The sequence below is a fragment of the Anser cygnoides genome, chromosome 3 (assembly GCF_040182565.1).
Source record: "Anser cygnoides isolate HZ-2024a breed goose chromosome 3, Taihu_goose_T2T_genome, whole genome shotgun sequence".
Lineage (NCBI taxonomy): Eukaryota > Metazoa > Chordata > Aves > Anseriformes > Anatidae > Anser > Anser cygnoides.
The window spans coordinates 122,910,928-122,927,154 of NC_089875.1; the positions used below are offsets into that span (position 1 = coordinate 122,910,928).

The following is a 16,227-nucleotide window of genomic DNA, read 5'->3' on the forward strand; positions in this document are numbered from 1 at the left end:
GGGGGGCGGGGGCGGGGCCCGCGGGGGCGGGGGGGCGGGGGCCGCGGCGGGGGCGGGGGGGCCGGGCAGGCAGGCGGGGCCGCGGTTCCCGGCGGGCCGCGATGTCGGCGGAGGAGCCGCCCGGTGCCGCCGCCCTCGCCCCGCTGCTGCTGGCGGCCGCCGCCGCGGCGCTGCTCGGCCTCTGCTGGGCGGGGGCGCCGAAGGTGGGCGCGGGGCCGGGCGGGGGGCGGCGGCGGCGGGGACCCCCCTGACAACCCCCGGCTCTCCCCGCAGCGCCCCGTGCTGGCCGGCGGCCCGCGGCTCGTCGCCTTCCTGCGGCGGCGCTGCCCGGCGGTGCGGGCCCCGTTCCGCCCCACGGCCTGGTGCCCCGAGGGCCGCCTGCAGACCGTGCTCCGCGCCCTGCTGCAGTCCTGCCCGACCGTCCGCTACCGCAGGTGAGCCCGCGGCGGGGCCGGGCCGAGCCATACCGGGCCGTGCCGGGCCGTGCCGCGCCTGACGCCGCCGCCCCGCAGCGAGTCCATCCGCACGCCCGACGGCGGGCAGCTCGTCCTCGACTGGGCCGATGGCTGCGCCCTGCCCGCCGCCCGCCCCACCGTGCTGCTGCTGCCGGGGCTGGCGGGCAGCAGCCAGGCCAGCTACGTGCTGCACATGGTGCACGGCGCCGCCCGCGCCGGGTACAGGTGAGTGCCGGGGGAGGGGGAGCCGCCCCACCGCCCCGCTGCCCCCTCTGACACCTCTCTCCCCCAGGGCCGTCGTGCTCAACAACCGGGGCTGCCGGGGCGAGGAGCTGCTGGTGAGACCCTCCCCGAGCCCCCCGCCCGCGGGGCAGGGGCGCTGCAGGGCCGAAACCCGGCTGTGCCCCTCCCTGCCCAGACCCCCCGGACCTTCTGCGCCAGCAACACGGAGGACCTGGAGACGGCCGTCGCCCACATCAGGGGCCGGTACCCGCACGCCCCGCTGCTGGCTGCCGGCGTCTCCCTGGGCGGGTACGGGATGGGGCGGTCGCCCCGGGGATGACGGTGGCCGCGGCCCCCCCTGATGCCGGTGCTGGCACAGGATGCAGCTCCTGAACTACCTGGCACGGAGGGGCCGGGCAGCGGGGCTGGTGGCGGCCATGGCCGTGTCCCCCTGCTGGGACCCCCTGGAGTCAACAGTGTCGCTGGAGCAGCCGCTCAACGCCCTGCTCTTCAACCGCCGCCTGGCCGCCAGCCTCTGCCAGCTCGTCCGCAGGTGGGGGGCAGGGGGCTACACGCCAGGACCGGGGGGCACCAGCGGCACCACCCGTCACTGACCCAGGCTCATTGCAGGCACCGGGCGGTGATCGGGGACAAGGTGGACATGGAGCACATCCTGCAGGTGGAGCCCACCCCCGAGGCCCAAGTGGCACCTGGTCACGGAATGGTTTGGGTTGGAAGGGACCTCAAAGCCCCCCCAGTTCCAACCCCCTGCCATGGGCAGGGATGCCACCCACCAGATCAGGTTGCTCAAGGCCTTGTCCAACCTGGCCTTGGACATCTCCAGGGACGGGGCACCCACAGCCTCTGAGCAGCCTGTGCCAGTGCCTCACCGCCCTCTGAAGAATTTCCTCCTAACCTCTCATCTAAATCTCCCTTCATTTAGTTTAAAACCATTCCTTCTCGTCCTATGATTATCCACCTGAGCAAAAAGTTGCTCTCCGTCTTTTTATAAGCCCCCTTTAAGTACCAAAAAGCTGCAGTGAGGTCTCCCTGGAACCTTCTCTTCCTCAGGCTGAACATCCCCAGCTCTCTCAGCCTTTCTTCCTAGGAGAGGTGCTCCAGCCCCTTGATCATCTTTGTGGCCCTCCTCTGGACCTGTTCTAAAAGATCAACATCCTTCTTGTGCTGGGAGCCCCAGACCTGGACGCAGCGCTCCAAGTGGGGGCTCACGAGGGCAGAGCAGAGGGAGACAGTCACCTCCCTCGCCCTCTGGCCACTCCTCTGTTGGCGCAGCCCAGGACGCGGTTGGCCTTCTGGGCTGCGAGTGTGCTGCTGGCTCACGTTGAGCTTTTTGTCCTCCAGAACCCCCAAGTCCTTCTGTGCAGGGCTGCTCTCAGAGAGCAGTCTGTGCTCGTGCCTGGGGCTGAGTGCCCGATGTCCCCCCGCTGCAGGCTCGCACCATCCGGGAGTTCGACGAGCGCTACACGGCGCCTGCCTTCGGCTACAGCAGCTGCAGCGAGTACTACCGGGCAGCCAGCCCCGCGCGCCGGCTGCACCGCATCCGCGTGCCCCTGCTCTGCCTCAACGCCTCCGACGACCCCTTCTCCCCCCTGCACGGTGAGCGGGGCCGGGGGGCTGGAGCTGGCCCCGTTGGGGGTGGCAGCGGCTGACCCCCGCCCGCTGGCACCTCGCAGCCATCCCGGTGGAGGCCGCCTGGCGCCTGCCCCACGTGGCGCTGCTGGTGACGGCCCACGGCGGCCACATCGGCTTCCTGGAGGGCCTCTTCCCCCGCCACGGCACCTACATGGACCGCGTCTTCACCCAGTTCATCACCGCCGTCTTCGAGCACGGCGAGGAGCTCCAGCAGCTAGAGGAGGGTGGGGATGGGGCTGCGGGGCAGGACGCTGCCTGACACCCCCAATAAACCCACTCGCGCTGCAGCAGCGTGGCCGTGAGCCAGGCAGGGTGAACAGAGCACGAGCACGGGGAGGGCTGAGCTGCCTGCACCCCCCCACCCCCCGCTGCCCCAGCACAGACGGGGCCGGCGCTGCCTTCACGCTCCGGGTTTAATGGGGGCAGTGGGGCAGAGGGCTGGACCCAGCCCAGCCGGCGGCACGCTGCGCCCCGGGGCCGGCCCTGCGCCGCACTGCAGCCCAGCACGCTCCCCCCGGCCGGTGCCCAGCGCCAACAGGGCGGCTGGGTCCGGGTCCAGGTCCCTCATCTGCCCCGCAGTCCGGGGGGTGTCGCGGGGGGGTCAGTCCTGGCCCCGGGGCCTAGAGGAAGCCAGGGAAGGCGAGCTGCAGCAGCAGGATGGTGGCCACGATGAGCCCGGCACAGAGCAGCAGCAGCAGCCAGACGGGGAGGGAGCCTGCGGAGGAGAGCAGGGCCTGAGGAGGGTGCCCGGGGGTCCTGCTGCCTCTTGTGCATGCAGGACGGGCTGCCGCGGCCCCGCTGCGGACACGGGTGCAGGAGCTGCGCCACCTACGTCGGCCGGGGAGCAGGTGCAGCTTGCAGCGGCTGTCGACAGCCACGCTGAGCAGGGCGGCCTCGTTACCTGCCAGCAGCTCCCGCCCGCGCTGGCTCTCGGGCACGAAGGCGACATCGGTGACGACGATGCCGTGCGCCTCCTTCACGTAGTAGAGCCTCTGCAGGGGTAGCAGGGAGGGCGGCCCGGTCACCTCAGCCCTAGGGGCAGGGCAACCCCCGCACCCCTCCCCGCGCCCCTGCTCACCTGCAGCGAGAAGGCGATGTGGATGGCCACAGAGCCCGTGACGGTGCCCAGCCCCAGGAACGTGCCCGAGTCGCTGCGGAGGCAGGGGGACGGTGAGCGGGAGCCAGCACAGCCCCGTGCCCGCACCCAGCCCCGCGCCGTACCTGACGGAGAGGCAGGACACCACCTCGCTGCCGCAGGGCCGCGTGAGCAGCGGCAGGAAGCTCCTCCCGTCCCACTTGGTCAGGTAGCAGGGCGGGGGGCGGCGCTCCCGCTTGTGGGGCACCTGCACCGTGTAGAGCCGCAGCGCCCCGGCGTTGTCCTCCACCGCCCCGAACCTGCCGCAGGAGAGCACAGGCTGACCCGGTGCCGGCACTGCTGCTCCTCGCAGCTGCAAGGGGAGCGTCGGGGCCGTCCCTACGTTCGGCATCGCCACCGCTGACCCCAGTGGCAGGACTGGGGCGCTTTGGGGGTCCAGGACCATCCCCTCCCCAGACCTGGACCTAGCCCCCATCAGCATGTGTCGGGGCCCTCACCGGCAGGCCTGGTAGCGGTACGCCTTGTCGGGGATGCCAGGCAGGTTCTCGTTCCAGCACAGCCCCGTCACCAGCTGGTCCCGCTGCCACACGCAGCACTGGAAGTCCCGTCCCGCCGTCACCACCTGCGCAGAGGAGGTGCGAGGAGGACTCGAGCCGCGGGGCCAGGGCAGGCTGCTGCCGCCTGCCGCCTCCCAGCCACCGCCCACCTTGTTGTCAGGGCCCAGCGCGATATCCTCGATCTCCCCGTCGTGGGCTTTGAACTCCAGCGTCTTCTTCATGCTGGGGAACTGTGAGAATAGAGCACGTGTCGGAGCCGCGGCCCATGGGTGAAGTCTTCCCTGCCAGCCACACAGCGTGACGGCAAGGCAGCGCCTGGCCCTGGCTCCCGCGCCCCGTGCCCACCTCCCAGAGGCGGAGGAAGCCATCGGCTCCACCGGTGACGAGCAGGGAGCAGTCAGCGTTGAAGCGGACGGCCTTCTGCAGGGCGTCGGGGCTGAAATCCGTGCGGACGCTGTGCAGGCTCTCCACGGTCACCTCGCTCGTCTGGTTCTGCGTGTCGCCCTGCGCTGCCGGGCTGGGGCCCTTCCGCTTCCGCGGCCCCTTCTCCCCACTGGCTGCAGCGGGGAAGGCAGTGCTGACCCTGACGCAGCCCCGCGGGGCAGCCCGGAGCTCCCGGCCCCGCGCCGTCCCCACGCCGCCCCTGCCCCGGGGGATGCAGGCTCTCACCGTCCCGTCCGGCCGCGCCGCGCCCCGGGGGCGGCTGCAGGCTGAAGCGCAGGATGTGGCAGTCGGCGTCCTGCCCCGCCGCGATGAAGTCGTCCGCCAGCGCCATGGTCATGGTGGCGCGGGTCTCGGTGTCGTGCGAGTGCAGCAGCGAGGCGCTGAGCTGCCCCCCGACCTGCTCCAGCTGCAGGAAGTGCTGCGGGCAGGGCGAGCGCGGCCTCAGGGCTGGGCACCGGCAGGGGGCTGGGGGGGGCGGCCCACCCGGTGCCCCTGCACCGCCCCACGCTCAGCCGGGCTGCCCCGCGGCCCCAGGACCCCCATTCTGGCCCGGTACCCAGGTATCCCGGTACCCCCATCCTGGTCCCAGGACTCCCATCCCAGCCTCGGTATCCTGGTACCCTGGTATCCCCATCCCTACCCGGTACCCAGGTACCCCGGTACTCCCATCCCAGCCTCATAGCCCCGTTACCGTGGGACCCCCACCTCGGACTGGTACCCCGGGACCTCCATCCTGGTACCGCCATAGCGGCCCCGGGACCCAGGTACCCCGGGACCCCCATCGCAGTACCGCGGTACCCCGATCCCAGTACCCCCATCCCGGCCCAGTACCCAGGTACCCTGGTACCCCCATCCCGGCCCCGAAGCCCCGGTACCCCCATCCCGGTACCCCGATCCCAGCACCCCCATCCCGCCCCGGTACCCAGGTACCCCGGTCCCACTTCCCCCATCCCGGCTCCGCAGCCCTGTTACCGTGGTACCCCCATCCCGGCCCGGGACCTCGGCGCCCCGATCCCGGCACCCCGCTCCCGGCCTCGGTTCCCCGGTCCCCCCACCCCGTCTCCCCGCCCCCCGCCCGCAGGCCCCAGACCGCCCAGCCCGTCCCGGCCCCGCACCACGCCATTGCGGATGCCGGTCTTGGCGGCGCCGCCGCCGCCGGCGGTGATGGCGATGGGGCGGCGCGGGTGCAGGCGCACGGTGTACAGCGGGAAGGGCGCGCGGTACAGCTCGGCCGCCCGCCGCGGCGACATGGCTGCGGGCACACGTCAGCGCCCCCGCGCCGTGCGTCACCAAGCCCCGCCCCCCGCCCGTACGCCCCGCCCCCTGCTATTACGCCCCGCCCCCGCCGTCCCGCCCGCGGCCACGCATGCGCAGGGCGGGAGCGCCGCGCACCGGGGAGCACCGGGCGGGGCCGGGGCGAACCCCCCGCAACGCTGCCGGCCGCGGGGGCTCGGGGCCGCGCTCCCCGCTCAGCTCCGGCCCCGCCGCCCTGCCCGGCATCGCCCGCTCCCCCCCCGGCCTCCCGTTCTCCGCCGCACCCCCGGTGCCGCCCTTCCCGGCATCGCCCGCCCCCCCCCGGCCTCCCGTTCTCCGCCGCACCCCCGGTGCCCGCCCCCGGTCGCGCTGGGGGCAGGGAGCCACGAGCCCCCCGTGCGCGGTGCGGAGGGGCCGGGCACGCCGAGCGCCGTGCTCCACAACGGTTTTATTGGGGGGGTGGGGAAAGGGAGAGCCGCGGCCCGCGGAGCAGGGCGGTAAGGCACGGGGCCAGGCCGCGGCACGGGGCGGGGGCACGGGCACTGCTCCCGCCTGCCCCACGCCGCTCCCGGAGCCCCCCGGGGGTGGCGGCCCCGCAGCGTCCTCCGGTACCGGCTGGGGGCACGGGGCTGGCACCGCACCGCCTGCAGGGACCCAGCCCCGCAGCGGGAGCTGGCACCGCGCGGCCACACCGGGCCCGGTGCCGGGGCGGGTCAGAAGGAGGTCTCCTGCAGGGCGTAGGCGGGGGGCCCGGCCGCGCGCACGTAGCCCTGCTCCTCCTCGTCCCGCGGCACGCAGCCGGCGGCCACGCCGTTGGGCACCCGCGCCACCTTCTCCGTCGTGGTCAGCTCCGGGCGGGCGGCGTCCTGCAGAGACAGGGCGGGGGGCAGCAGGACCGCGGGCACCCACCCCCCCGCCAAGGGGCCGGGGGTCCTCACCTGGGCGGGGAACGGCACCCCGCAGCCCAGCCACTGCCGGTACTTGGGGGGCAGGCAGCACAGCAGGCGCGGCAGCACCGGGTAGATGGTGCGGGGGTCCACGGCCGCGCCCCGCGTGGGGCCTGAGGGCAGCGCAGGGGTCAGCGGGGACCGGGGGGGCGGCACCCGGCCCCCCCACGCCCCCCCGCTCACCGGTGAGCAGGCTGACCAGGAGCCCCACCACGATGACGGTGGTGGAGTTGTGGGCGCTGTACCACATGTACGACAGGCTGTAGAACTTCTGCAGGCCCGTGGGGCTGGGGGGAGAGCGGGTGAGGGGGCATGGAGCAGCCCCCCCCCCGAGGCTGACCCTCCTCCTGCCGCCCCCACCCGCCCCATCCCGCTCACCTGCGTGGGGCCGCCGTGGGGGCGAGCAGGGTGGTGGCGAGGGCGGCGGTGATGTTGCCGTCAGGGGGGCGGGCGGTGCTGTTGGCCGCGGGGGCCCCCCCGGCAGCCCCCATGCTGGACACCAGGCTGCCGATGCCCACCCAGAAGGCCATGGCCAGCCCCGCCAGCAGCCCCACGATGGCGCCCTGCGTGGGGAGGGGGGGTCGCAGCACTGAGCCCCGTGGCCGGCACCCCATGGTGGGGGGGGGGAGCCATGCGGGGGGGGGAGCACTGCGGGACTCACCGCGGGGTTGGCGCAGGGGAAGAACATGCCCAGGCAGAAGAGCCCCAGCAGCGGCCCCCCCACCATGCCGAAGATGCTGATGGCTGCCTGCAGGGACATGGCACCGCTGTGGGGCTGTGGGGATGGGGGGGCCACCCCCACCGGGGGGGGGGCAGCAGGGCACCCCTCGTCCCCATCCCCTACCTGCAGCACGGGGCCCAGCATGGAGGAAACGTAGGCCATCCCCAGGCACAGCAGCCCATAGCCGAGAGCTGGGTGACAGGTGGGGGTGTCACAGCACTGCAGAACCCCCCCCCCCCAGTGCCCCCCTCCCGGGCCCCGCTCACCCAGCAGCTTGGAGAACAGCGTGGCCCGCGACTCTGACAGCCCGGGGCAGTGCGGCCGCACCAGGTCCTCCATCGTCACCGTCGCCAGCGAGTTGAAGGCGGAGGAGATGGTGCTGGGGAGGAGAGGGAGCGGGAGGGGGGCTCGGCCACGTGCCCCCCCGGCACCCCTTGGTCACGGCACCCACCTCAGGGAGCCGCTGAACAGGCAGGCGACGAAGAGGCCGGGCAGCCCTGGCAGGTCCTTCAGCACGTCCATCACAAAGTACAGCACCAGCTGGGGACCGGCACGGGGTGAGCGCGGTGCTGGGGGGCGCACGGTGGGCTCAGGGGGAAGGGGGGGCACGGGCATCCACCTGGTCGGAGGAGACGGGGCCGGTCACCAGCGGGTGCTCACGGTCGTAGACGAACATGACGAGGCCGGTGAGGCAGCTGAGGCAGAGCACGATCTGCTGGCAGGGGAAGACGGCGTAGCAGGAGCTGCGGGTGCCACGGAGACGTCAGAGGCTGGTGGCGGGGGGCCCCCCCCGCGCCTCCACCCCACTCACAGCACGGCCTGCCTCTCGTTGCGGGAGCTCAGGTACCGCTGCACCTGCGCCTGGTTCACGCCGTACAGCGACAGCATCATGAAGACGCCCCCGAAGGCCAGCGTCCAGAACGTGTGTCGCACGTAGGGGTCAGGGTTGAGGCTGCGGGGAGGGGAATGTGGTCATGGGGTGCGGCCGCCCCCTGCACGCCCACGCCGGGGCTCGGCCTGGGGCATGGCGCTCACTCGATGCCCGAGATCTTGCCCTCCTGCTCCGCCAGGCGCCAGACGCGGGCCATGCCGCCCACGCGCTGGGCGCCCACCACGATGACGGCCAGCTGCCCCGCGAACATCACCAGCGTCTGGAAGACGTCTGTCCAGATGACGGCCTTCAGCCCGCCCTGCGGAGGCACGGCGCCCGTCAACGCAGCCCGGGGGGGGCGCAGGGCAGCCCCGTGCCCAGGGCACGAGAGGTGCGGCGGCAGCGACTCACCAGCGTGGTGTACAGCGTGCAGACCAGCCCTATGGTGAGCACCGCGCTCCAGAGGTCAAAGCCCGTCACTGGAAGCAACGGAGGCCGTTAACGAACAACAAGGACAGCGGCCCCCGGTGTGCCCGTGGGACCCAGCAGGACCCCAGGCTGGGGTCTGTCCCGCAGCCCCCTCGCAGCCCCCGGCTCCCTTACCTGCGTTGAGGGCCAGCGCAGGCGCGTAGAGCACCACCCCCATGTAGATGACCTGCGGGGACAGCAGCGCTGCAGCCCACCTGCGCCCCCTCCCCACGCCCACACATCCAGGACCCCCCAGGACCGCCGCGCGGTGCCAGCCACCCACTCACCATCTGGAAGATGAAGGTGACGGTGCCAAAGACACGCACGGTCTTGTTGAAGCGCAGCTCCAGGTACTGGGGGCAGGGGGGAGACAGGGTCAGGGGAGCATCCCCGTCCCGACGTGGGGTCTGCGAGCAGGAGGGGCACCCCCGCACCCCCTCCATCCCACGGCACCCTGCTCACCTCGTAAGTGCTGGTGATCTGCAGGCGGTAGAAGACGGGGATGAAGACGTGTGCCGGGATGAGCAGCCCCAGAAAGTAGGAGCAGCCGAGGAACCAGTACTCGGTGCCGAACCGGTAGATCTCGGCGGGCACACCCAGGATGGCCACTGCCGACTGGAAGGTGGCCAGCAGGGAGAGGGCAACAGGCAGGAAGCCCATGCTGCGGTTCGCCAGGAGGAACTCCTGCACCGTGCGCTGCCGGCCCCCGCTCAGCGCGTAGAAGAGCCCGATGGCCAAGGACAGCACCAGCAGCAGCGTGAAGATGGTGTAGTCGATCGCCGTGAACTCCATGGCGAGCTCCTGCCGCTGCCCCGCTGCCCCCCGGCCGCACGCCCCCGCTGCGCCCGCCCCACCTCATGGGCGTGCCGAGCCCCGGTGGCCGCCCCAGACAGAGGACGGCGGTGTCAGACGGCCGCACCGGAGGCTCCGCAGGGACCTTCGCTCCTAATCTCAGCCCGCCTCAAGGACCTGCGGGAGTGCGGCACCAGAACATCCCCTCAGCCCTCCCCCTCCCTCCGGCACGCGGCGCCGCCGCGCTCCCCCCCCCGCTTCCCCCACCTGCCCCGGGAGGTCGTCCCCCGGCCAAGGCAAACACGGCCCCTGCCAAGCAGCGCCGAGGGCACGGCAGCAACGCCCGGCCCGCCCGGCGCCGGCCCCCGCGGCGCGCAGAACCCCGCCGAGCCCGGCGGAACCGGCCCTGCCCCGGCCCCGTGCCGCGGACCCGACGCGGCCGCCGACGCCCCCCCCGCGCCCCCGCAGCCGGCAGGACCCGCGCAGCCGGTCCCCAGCCGGGACGGGGCGGACAGGCCCCACGGCGGGCAGACAGACGGACAGCGCAGACGCCCCGCGTGGGCGCAGGACGGCCCCGGGCACCCCGTGCACCCGAGCGGGGCGCGGGGCAGGGCAGCCCCCGGCCGGGACGGGCGGGGCGCGGAGCCCCGGCGGGGGCACGCGAGGACACCGCGGGGGCGGGCACCGGAGCCCGATCCGCGCAGGAACGCCCCGGGCGTGCTCGGCGGGATCAGGACCGGGATCGGGACCGGCCTCGGCCCTGCCCCGCGCCCGGGCCTGCCCTCTGGGGGCCGGGGGCGGCGGCGCTGGCTCGGGACCGCGCCGGGAAGGAGGCGAGGGGGCAGCGCCGCCCGCCGCCGCCCCAGCCTGCACGGCGCGGCTCCGCGGGCAGGGTCCAAGGTCACCGCTCCGCGCCGCGCAGCCACAACACGGGGCCGGCGCCCCCCGCCCAAGGCCGCGTTCCCCCCGCCCCGCCGCAGCCCCCCCGGGGCCGTGCCGCCACCGGCCCCGGCCCAAGGCCCCGGCGGCCCCCCCGGGGCGCTGCGCCCGTCCTCGGGGGTCCGCCCCCCGCAGCCACGCGGTGTCCCCGTGCCCCCGGCCCCGGGCCCTGCCGCCTGCCCCCCGTGCCCCCAGCCCCAGCCGCTGCTCCCGGGCCCGCGCCCCCAGCTGGGGGCCCCGCTCCGCGACCCCCGCGCCCCCAGCCCCAGGTCGCGCTCCCCCCGTCCCCTGTATTCCCTCCCCGTCCCCAGCCGAGGCCCCGCCGCCCCCACCCCCGGTGTCCCCGCACCGCAGCCCCTCTCCCTGCCCCCCGCTCCCCGGACCCGGTGTCCGCGGTGACCCCTACCCGAGCCCCCGCTCCCCAGAACCGCTGGCGCTGCGCTGGCCCCGCACCGGCCCCCGTGCCCCGCACCGGCCCCTGCCCCGCGCACCGGCCCCTGCCCACGGGGCGCGGCGGTGCCGGCGCGGTGCCGGCAGCCCCGGGCCGCGCCGCTCGGGCACTCACCGGGGCCGGCAGCGCCCGGCGCGGCACCGCTCTGCCCACGTGCACCCGCGGCGGCGGCGCGCCCCGATGACGCAGCGAGGCCTTGCCCTCACCGCGCTCTTCCGCCCGGCCCTGCCGGGGGCGGGGCCTCTCCGCCGAGCGCAGGTCGCCGCGCCCCGGCGAGCCCCGGCCGCGGTCCATGGCGGAGCCGCCGGGCCCCCCCCGCGGCCGTTCCGCCCCGCTGGGCGCTGCCCCGGGGCAGGGCCGACCCCGGCCGGGCGGGACCGGAGCCGGAGCCGAGCGGCGGGCCCGGAGCTGGGCCGCGGGCACCCTCCTGCTGCTGCTGCTGCTGCTGCTGCTGCCCGGGGCCGCCGGCGGCGGGGCGGTGAGCGGGGCGGGGGGCGGGTACCGGTACCGGTATCGGCCCGGTGACGACCGTGCCCGCGCCCCCCGTGACCGCTCCCCTCTCAGGTGTGCGGGAGCTGCCCGGGGCCGCTGCGGAACGGATCCCTCGTGGCCCGGTACTGCGCCTCCAGGGCGGGCGCGGAGCCGCGGGGACGCTGCTGCGTGGCTCGGGGACCCCCGCGGCGCCTGCTCGGGTACGGCCGGGGGCGGCGGGGTCGGGGGGCTGCAGCATGCGGGGGGCTGCAGCAGGGCGTGGGGTGCGCGGGTGTCTCACGTCCCTCCCTCTGCCCCAGGTTGGACCTGAGCAACTGCTCCCTGCGCAGCCTGCCCGCTGCGTTCGCTGAGGCCGCGGCTGTCGCTGTCCTGTGAGTCCTGGCGGGGCAGGGAGAGGGCTCCGGGGGCAGCCCGCGGGACGGGGCTGGGCCGTGTACGCTCTGGTCCCCATCCCCGCTGTCCCCAGTGACACCACCTCGGGGTGCCCGTCCTGCCTCCAGGCAGGACCCGCAGCCTGCACCTGCCCCACGGGCGGGGTAAGCAGCCCCTGGTGCGTTTGCAGGGACCTGACGGAGAACCCCCTGGCAGCCCCCCCCAACAGCTCCTTCCTGGGCTTCACGAACCTGCAGAGCCTGTGAGTACGGGGGTACGGGGGGGCTGGGCGCGGTGCCTGGTGCTGAGCTCTCTTTCCCAGCGCGGTGCCACTGGAGCTGGAGTGCCCGGGCGGGAACAGCGCCTGGGAGGAGGTGACAGAGCATGGGAGCAGCCGGCTCTGCCACGGCCAGAGGAACCCCTGCAACAGCTCCGGGGAGCTTGGTACGTGGGTTACGGGGGCGGGCCTCCTTGGCCACCTTGCGTCCTTGTGTCCTCACCCTGGGGCACTGCACACGGTGGGGTGGGGGACAACCAGCACCCACCTGCTGGGGCTGCCCCCCTCCCCTTGCTCGGCTGCGCCTTGCTGTCCCCTCAGTGTGGTGGGGCCGTGCCAGGAGCAGCCCTGGCTTGGCCCCGTCACCCCCTGCCGTGCTCCCCCAGCCTGGCTGTGCCCTGAGAACGCCGCCTGTGCCCCAGATGGCCCCGGCTTCTCCCAGTGCCTCTGCGCCAGCCCCTTCCACGGCTACAAGTGCCTGCGCGAGGTGGGTGCCACGGGGGGCCGAGGGACGGGACCCCCCCGCAGGACGGCCCTGCGGGGCGGGCAGAGCCGCTTACCCGCGTGTCACCTTGCAGGGCGCGTTCCCCGTCCTGCCCTTCTGCAGCATCCTGGGGGCCGTGACGGCCGCCCTGTCCCTCCTGCTGTGGGGCACCCAGCGCCGGAAAGCCAAGGCCCCGTGACGGGGACACCTCCTGCGCACAGCGCCCCGCTCACCCAGTGGGGCCCAATAAAGCGTGCAGCACCGCGTCCGGGGCTCCTTCCTGCGGCAGCGCGGGGACGTGGGGGGGGGGGGCCGTGCGGTGCCCCCCGCAGCAGCAGCTTCCCGGTGCCCCAGCTGCGTGCCCCGCTACACCGCGGCGGCCGCAGGGGGCTCCGCCGGGGCTGGCAGCCGGGCCGGGCCCGCGGCTCTACCGGGACGGGCGGGGCCACGGGGGCGGGGGCGCGTCTATGCAAATCGGGGTGCTGCTGGGGGTGGGGCCACGGGGAGAGCGCCCCTGAAGCGGAGACGTGTGCCTCGGCGGGGCGGGGCTCCAGGGAGAGGGGCGTGGCCATGCAGATCAGGGGGCGTGGCCATGCAGATCAGGGGGCGTGCCCACGCAGATCGGCGCCGCGCGGCATACCGGGACAAAACCCACGCCACACGGCGCCGCGCGTGGCCCCGCGTGGGCGCGCGGCGGGCGCGGGACGTGGGCGCCGGGCGGGGCCGGGCGGGGCGGGGCGGGCGCGTCCGCGGCGGGCGTTGCGGGGCGCGTGTCCGTGTGGTGGGTGTGCGTGCGCGCGCGTGGGGCCGCGGCGTCGGGGAGCGGGAGGCATACTTACCTGGCAGGGGAGACACCATGATCAGGCAGGTGGTTTTCCCAGGGCGAGGCTCATCCCCTGCACTCCGGGTGTGCTGACCCCTGCGATTTCCCCAAATGCGGGAAACTCGACTGCATAATTTGTGGTAGTGGGGGACTGCGTTCGCGCTCTCCCCTGGTTCTGCGGTGCCAAAGACAGAGCTGTGCTGGGGGCGTTTCTGTTCCTTCGGGGGGCTCTGGCAGCGCCTGGGGGTCGCTCCCGGCCGCGGTTGGGCTCGTGCCCCGCGCGGGCTGCCCGGAGCCTGCCCGTGACGGGCCGCGGCCGCGGGGGTCGGGGTCCCGCTCCGCCCGGTCCCGCTGGACCGGCAGAGGCGCCGCTCGCTCGCTCGCACGGCCCGGAAGGCGGCCAGCCGGGCACAGAGGGCAACGATCGGCGCCAGCACCGAACGGCAGCGTGAGCGGAGCACCAGCTCACGACGAGCTCCCGATTTACCTGCTGGGAAAGGAGCGGGCGTGGGGCGTAGGGGAAGGTCCAGAGCTCCGTCACCCATCACGGAATTGTAGGGGTTGGAAGGGACCCCAAGAGACCATCGGGTCCAACCCCCCTGCCAAAGCAGTTCCCTAGAGCAGGCTGCCCAGGCAGGCGTCCAGACGGGCCTTGAATATCTGCAGAGAAGGAGACCCCACAGCCTCCCTGGGCAGCCTGTCCCAGCGCTCCGTCACCCTCACCGGGAAGTTCTTTCGCATGTTGGTGCGGAACTGCCTGGGCTCCATTTTGTGGCCATTGCCCCTGGTCCTGTCCCCACAAACCACTGAAAGGAGGTTGGCCAAATCCCTCTGCCTCCCACACCTCGGGTATTTATACACATTGGTGAGATCCCCTCTTGGTCTTCTCTTCTCCAGGCTGAACAGCCCCAGGTCTCTCAGCATTTCCTCACAGAGGAGATGCTCCAGGCCCCGTATCATCTTTGTGGCCCTCTGCTGGACTCTTTCCTGAAGATTTCTGTCTTTTTTGTACCAGAAAGCCCACAACTGGACACAGTACTCCAGGTGAGGCCTGACCAGGGCAGAATAGAGGGGGAGGATCACCTCCCTTGACCTGTTGGCCACCCTCTGAGCTCAGCCAGTTCTCAACCCACCTAACTGTCCACTCCTCTATCCCACACTTTCTCAGCTTCGCTAGCAGGATGTCGTGGGAGACAGTATCGAAAGCCTTGCTAAAGTCAAGGTAGATGACACCCACTGCTTTCCCCCCATCTACCCAGCTGGTGATGCCATCATGGAAGGCTACGAGGTTGGTCGAGCACGACTTCCCCTTGGTGAATCCATGCTGACTACTCCTCACAACCTTCTTCTCTTCCAATTGCTTGGAGATGGCATCCAGAACAAGCTGTTCCAACGCCTTTCCGGGGACGGAGGTGAGACTGACTGGCCTGTAGTTGCCCGGATCCTCCTCCTTGCCCTTCTTGAAGACCGGAGTGACATTGGCTATCCTCCAGTCCTCAGGCACCTCTCCTGTTCTCCAGGACCTTTCAAAGATGATAGAGAGCGGTTCGGCGATCACCTCTGCTAACTCCCTCAGCACACGTGGATGCATCCCATCAGGACCCATGGACTTGTGTGCACTGAGCCCACTGAGATGCTCCCGAACCACTCCCTCATCAATCAGGGGGGAGATCTCCACTTCCCAGACTCTTTCTACTCCCTCCAGGGTCCAGGGGTACCGGGGGGGGAGGGAGTCTTTGAAGCAAAGACCAAAGCAAAGAAGGCATTCAGTATCTCCGCCTTCTCAGCGTCCCCCGTTACCAGGACACCCCCCTCATTCAGCAGGGGACCCACATTATCCCTAGTCTTCCTTTTACTGTTTACATACTTAAAGAAAAAAAAATCTTATTATCCTTTATCTCCTTTGCCAGCTTCATCTCCAGGTGGGCTTTAGCCTCCTTCATCGTGTCCCTGCAGGCCCTCACAACACTCCTATACTCCTCCCAAGAGGACAGGCCCTTTTTCCACATTTCATAGACCTTGCTCTTCCTTTTGATCTTGTTGATGAGCTCCTTGCTCATCCACGCAGGTTTCCTGCCCCCTTTCTCTGATTTCCTACTCTTCAGGAGACACCGATCCTGAGCTTGGAAGAAGTACTGTTTGAATGTTGCCCAGCTCTCACAAGCACCCATACCTTCTAGGGATCTAGCTCATGAGATACCCCCAAGTAGGTCCTGGAAGAGGTCAAAGCTGGCACTCCAAAAGTCCAGGTTAGCAATCCTACTTTTTGCCTTACTTCTTCCACTCCAGACCTTCAACTCCACCATCTCATGGTCACTGAATCCCAAGCTACCCCCAACCTTCACATCCCTAACAAGCCCATCCCTGTTGGTAAGAATAAGGTCCAGAAGCACCCCCCACATCGTCGGCTCCTCCACCACCTGCATCAGAAAATTATCTTCAATGCATTCTAGGAACCGTTTGGACTGCGTGTGCCTGGCCGAGTTGCTTACCCAGCAGATGTCGGGATAATTAAAGAAGTCCCCCGTGAGAACCATCATCCAGGATCGTGAGGCTACTTCCAGCTGCTTGTAGAAGGCCTCATCGACCTCCTCCTGATCTGGTGAGCTGCAGTACACCCCCACAGCAGTGTAACCCATACCAGCCCGCCCCTTAATTCTCACCCACAAGCTCTCCACTTTTTCTTCACCTTCCCCCGGGTGGAGCTGGGTACATTCTAATTGCTCTCTCACATAGAATTTCACTTATCTTATAGTTCCTGTGAGTGACAGCTTGATTAACTCTGGATCCCAGAAGGATCCTGGGTGTTCCTCTGCCGGTGCATCACAAACTGGGGCGGGAGGCAGCCACGGACCCTGCTGGGCCCCGCAGGGCAGGAGCAGTGGAGGAAGTGCGCTTTTACTCTGCTG

General features: G+C 71.6%; 4 protein-coding genes and 1 non-coding gene across 9 annotated transcripts; 3 read left to right on the plus strand and 2 right to left on the minus strand.

The window, feature by feature from the left end:
- Window positions 1-62: 62 nt before the first annotated feature.
- Window positions 63-2,747, plus strand: ABHD1 (abhydrolase domain containing 1). Of its 2 annotated transcripts, XM_066995278.1 has the most exons (9): window positions 63-203; window positions 274-434; window positions 513-680; window positions 748-793; window positions 874-986; window positions 1,057-1,230; window positions 1,308-1,356; window positions 2,129-2,294; window positions 2,372-2,617. In XM_066995278.1, exons 1-9 carry the CDS (start codon window positions 102-104, stop codon window positions 2,587-2,589), a joined length of 1,197 nt encoding a protein of 398 aa, XP_066851379.1. In that variant the 5' UTR covers window positions 63-101; the 3' UTR covers window positions 2,590-2,617. The 2 variants fall into 2 exon arrangements, with proteins under 2 accessions (XP_066851379.1, XP_066851378.1); XM_066995277.1 differs by lacking the exons at window positions 1,057-1,230; window positions 1,308-1,356 and having other exon boundaries at window positions 748-986; window positions 2,372-2,747.
- On the minus strand, window positions 2,726-5,749 carry PREB (prolactin regulatory element binding). 2 transcript variants are annotated; one of them, XM_066995276.1, is made up of 9 exons: window positions 5,543-5,748; window positions 4,653-4,845; window positions 4,329-4,540; window positions 4,133-4,213; window positions 3,924-4,048; window positions 3,552-3,725; window positions 3,409-3,481; window positions 3,163-3,322; window positions 2,726-3,045 (listed from the first exon to the last, which is right to left on the minus strand). In XM_066995276.1, exons 1-9 carry the CDS (start codon window positions 5,675-5,677, stop codon window positions 2,951-2,953), a joined length of 1,248 nt encoding a protein of 415 aa, XP_066851377.1. In that variant the 5' UTR covers window positions 5,678-5,748; the 3' UTR covers window positions 2,726-2,950. The 2 variants fall into 2 exon arrangements, with proteins under 2 accessions (XP_066851377.1, XP_066851376.1); XM_066995275.1 differs by having other exon boundaries at window positions 3,924-4,213; window positions 5,543-5,749.
- A 361-nt stretch (window positions 5,750-6,110) lies between these two features.
- On the minus strand, window positions 6,111-12,709 carry SLC5A6 (solute carrier family 5 member 6). Of its 3 annotated transcripts, none has more exons than XM_066995271.1 (16): window positions 12,572-12,709; window positions 9,151-9,657; window positions 8,976-9,041; window positions 8,824-8,875; window positions 8,632-8,699; window positions 8,385-8,539; window positions 8,161-8,301; window positions 7,969-8,092; window positions 7,801-7,889; window positions 7,616-7,728; window positions 7,473-7,540; window positions 7,290-7,376; window positions 7,007-7,191; window positions 6,812-6,915; window positions 6,620-6,741; window positions 6,111-6,547 (listed from the first exon to the last, which is right to left on the minus strand). In XM_066995271.1, exons 2-16 carry the CDS (start codon window positions 9,478-9,480, stop codon window positions 6,395-6,397), a joined length of 1,857 nt encoding a protein of 618 aa, XP_066851372.1. In that variant the 5' UTR covers window positions 9,481-9,657; window positions 12,572-12,709; the 3' UTR covers window positions 6,111-6,394. The 3 variants fall into 3 exon arrangements, with proteins under 3 accessions (XP_066851372.1, XP_066851371.1, XP_066851373.1); XM_066995270.1 differs by lacking the exon at window positions 12,572-12,709 and adding an exon at window positions 10,985-11,102; XM_066995272.1 differs by lacking the exon at window positions 12,572-12,709 and adding an exon at window positions 10,826-10,954.
- ATRAID (all-trans retinoic acid induced differentiation factor) lies at window positions 11,093-13,492 on the plus strand. The gene is made up of 7 exons (XM_048055684.2): window positions 11,093-11,348; window positions 11,435-11,562; window positions 11,662-11,733; window positions 11,925-11,996; window positions 12,057-12,178; window positions 12,398-12,498; window positions 12,590-13,492. Exons 1-7 carry the CDS (start codon window positions 11,163-11,165, stop codon window positions 12,692-12,694), a joined length of 786 nt encoding a protein of 261 aa, XP_047911641.2. The 5' UTR covers window positions 11,093-11,162; the 3' UTR covers window positions 12,695-13,492.
- LOC136790620 (U1 spliceosomal RNA) lies at window positions 13,327-13,490 on the plus strand. Its single transcript, XR_010830909.1, has one exon. It is a non-coding gene; the product is annotated as a U1 spliceosomal RNA (small nuclear RNA).
- Window positions 13,493-16,227: the final 2,735 nt, after the last annotated feature.

What these genes read in the sequence shown, in the direction of transcription:
- ABHD1 (XM_066995277.1), top strand. Translation starts at nt 102, where the DNA reads ATGTCGGCGGAGGAGCCGCCCGGTGCCGCCGCCCTCGCCCCGCTGCTG. An exon ending in CCGACCGTCCGCTACCGCAG is followed by an intron (nt 435 to 512) that starts GTGAGCCCGCGG and finishes GCCGCCCCGCAG; the next exon opens with CGAGTCCATCCGCACGCCCG. An exon ending in GCCGGCGTCTCCCTGGGCGG is followed by an intron (nt 987 to 2,128) that starts GTACGGGATGGG and finishes CCCCCGCTGCAG; the next exon opens with GCTCGCACCATCCGGGAGTT.
- SLC5A6 (XM_066995271.1), bottom strand. Translation starts at nt 9,480, where the DNA reads ATGGAGTTCACGGCGATCGACTACACCATCTTCACGCTGCTGCTGGTG. An exon ending in AGATCACCAGCACTTACGAG is followed by an intron (nt 9,042 to 9,150) that starts GTGAGCAGGGTG and finishes CCCTGCCCCCAG; the next exon opens with TACCTGGAGCTGCGCTTCAA. An exon ending in GCTGTTCTCCAAGCTGCTGG is followed by an intron (nt 7,541 to 7,615) that starts GTGAGCGGGGCC and finishes CCTGTCACCCAG; the next exon opens with CTCTCGGCTATGGGCTGCTG.
- PREB (XM_066995275.1), bottom strand. Translation starts at nt 5,677, where the DNA reads ATGTCGCCGCGGCGGGCGGCCGAGCTGTACCGCGCGCCCTTCCCGCTG. An exon ending in GCTTCCTCCGCCTCTGGGAG is followed by an intron (nt 4,214 to 4,328) that starts GTGGGCACGGGG and finishes CTATTCTCACAG; the next exon opens with TTCCCCAGCATGAAGAAGAC. An exon ending in TACCGCTACCAGGCCTGCCG is followed by an intron (nt 3,726 to 3,923) that starts GTGAGGGCCCCG and finishes CTCCTGCGGCAG; the next exon opens with GTTCGGGGCGGTGGAGGACA.
- ATRAID (XM_048055684.2), top strand. Translation starts at nt 11,163, where the DNA reads ATGGCGGAGCCGCCGGGCCCCCCCCGCGGCCGTTCCGCCCCGCTGGGC. An exon ending in TTCACGAACCTGCAGAGCCT is followed by an intron (nt 11,997 to 12,056) that starts GTGAGTACGGGG and finishes TCTCTTTCCCAG; the next exon opens with CGCGGTGCCACTGGAGCTGG. An exon ending in CAACAGCTCCGGGGAGCTTG is followed by an intron (nt 12,179 to 12,397) that starts GTACGTGGGTTA and finishes GTGCTCCCCCAG; the next exon opens with CCTGGCTGTGCCCTGAGAAC.